At 64.0% G+C, this 228-nt stretch overlaps 1 protein-coding gene across 1 annotated transcript in view; it reads left to right on the top strand.

Annotated features, from left to right (window-relative positions):
• LOC104511761 (tumor necrosis factor receptor superfamily member 19L-like) overlaps positions 1-222 on the top strand; it is a gene marked incomplete at both ends in the record, with an annotated part of 846 nt that extends 624 nt beyond the window's left edge. The window contains one exon of the mRNA XM_010154499.1: positions 110-222. Coding sequence (XP_010152801.1) covers positions 110-222 — 113 coding nt within the window. The remainder of the gene's footprint in view (positions 1-109) is intronic.
• Between the last annotated feature and the right edge of the window lie 6 nt (positions 223-228).

The following is a 228-nucleotide window of genomic DNA, read 5'->3' as shown; positions in this document are numbered from 1 at the left end:
AGTGGAATCTGCTTCCCTGGGTGCCGGCCGCTGCGGAGCTCCTGGGGAAAATGGGATTTAATCCCAACAAAACCCCTCGCCAAGGCTGATCCGGTGTCTCCCCATCCAGGTCGACGTCGAGCCCGTAGCCCCGAAACATCGGGTCAGTTGGCAGGGAGCAACGGGACACGGGTGATCCTGATGGGTGAGGAAGAGGAGGAGGAGGCGGCGGCGGCGCAGGCAGCCGTG

This window comes from Eurypyga helias, unplaced genomic scaffold (genome assembly GCF_000690775.1).
Source record: "Eurypyga helias isolate BGI_N326 unplaced genomic scaffold, ASM69077v1 scaffold21826, whole genome shotgun sequence".
Lineage (NCBI taxonomy): Eukaryota > Metazoa > Chordata > Aves > Eurypygiformes > Eurypygidae > Eurypyga > Eurypyga helias.
The sequence above is the reverse complement of the archived record's forward strand: the minus strand, read 5'-3'. Positions and strand labels throughout refer to the sequence as shown.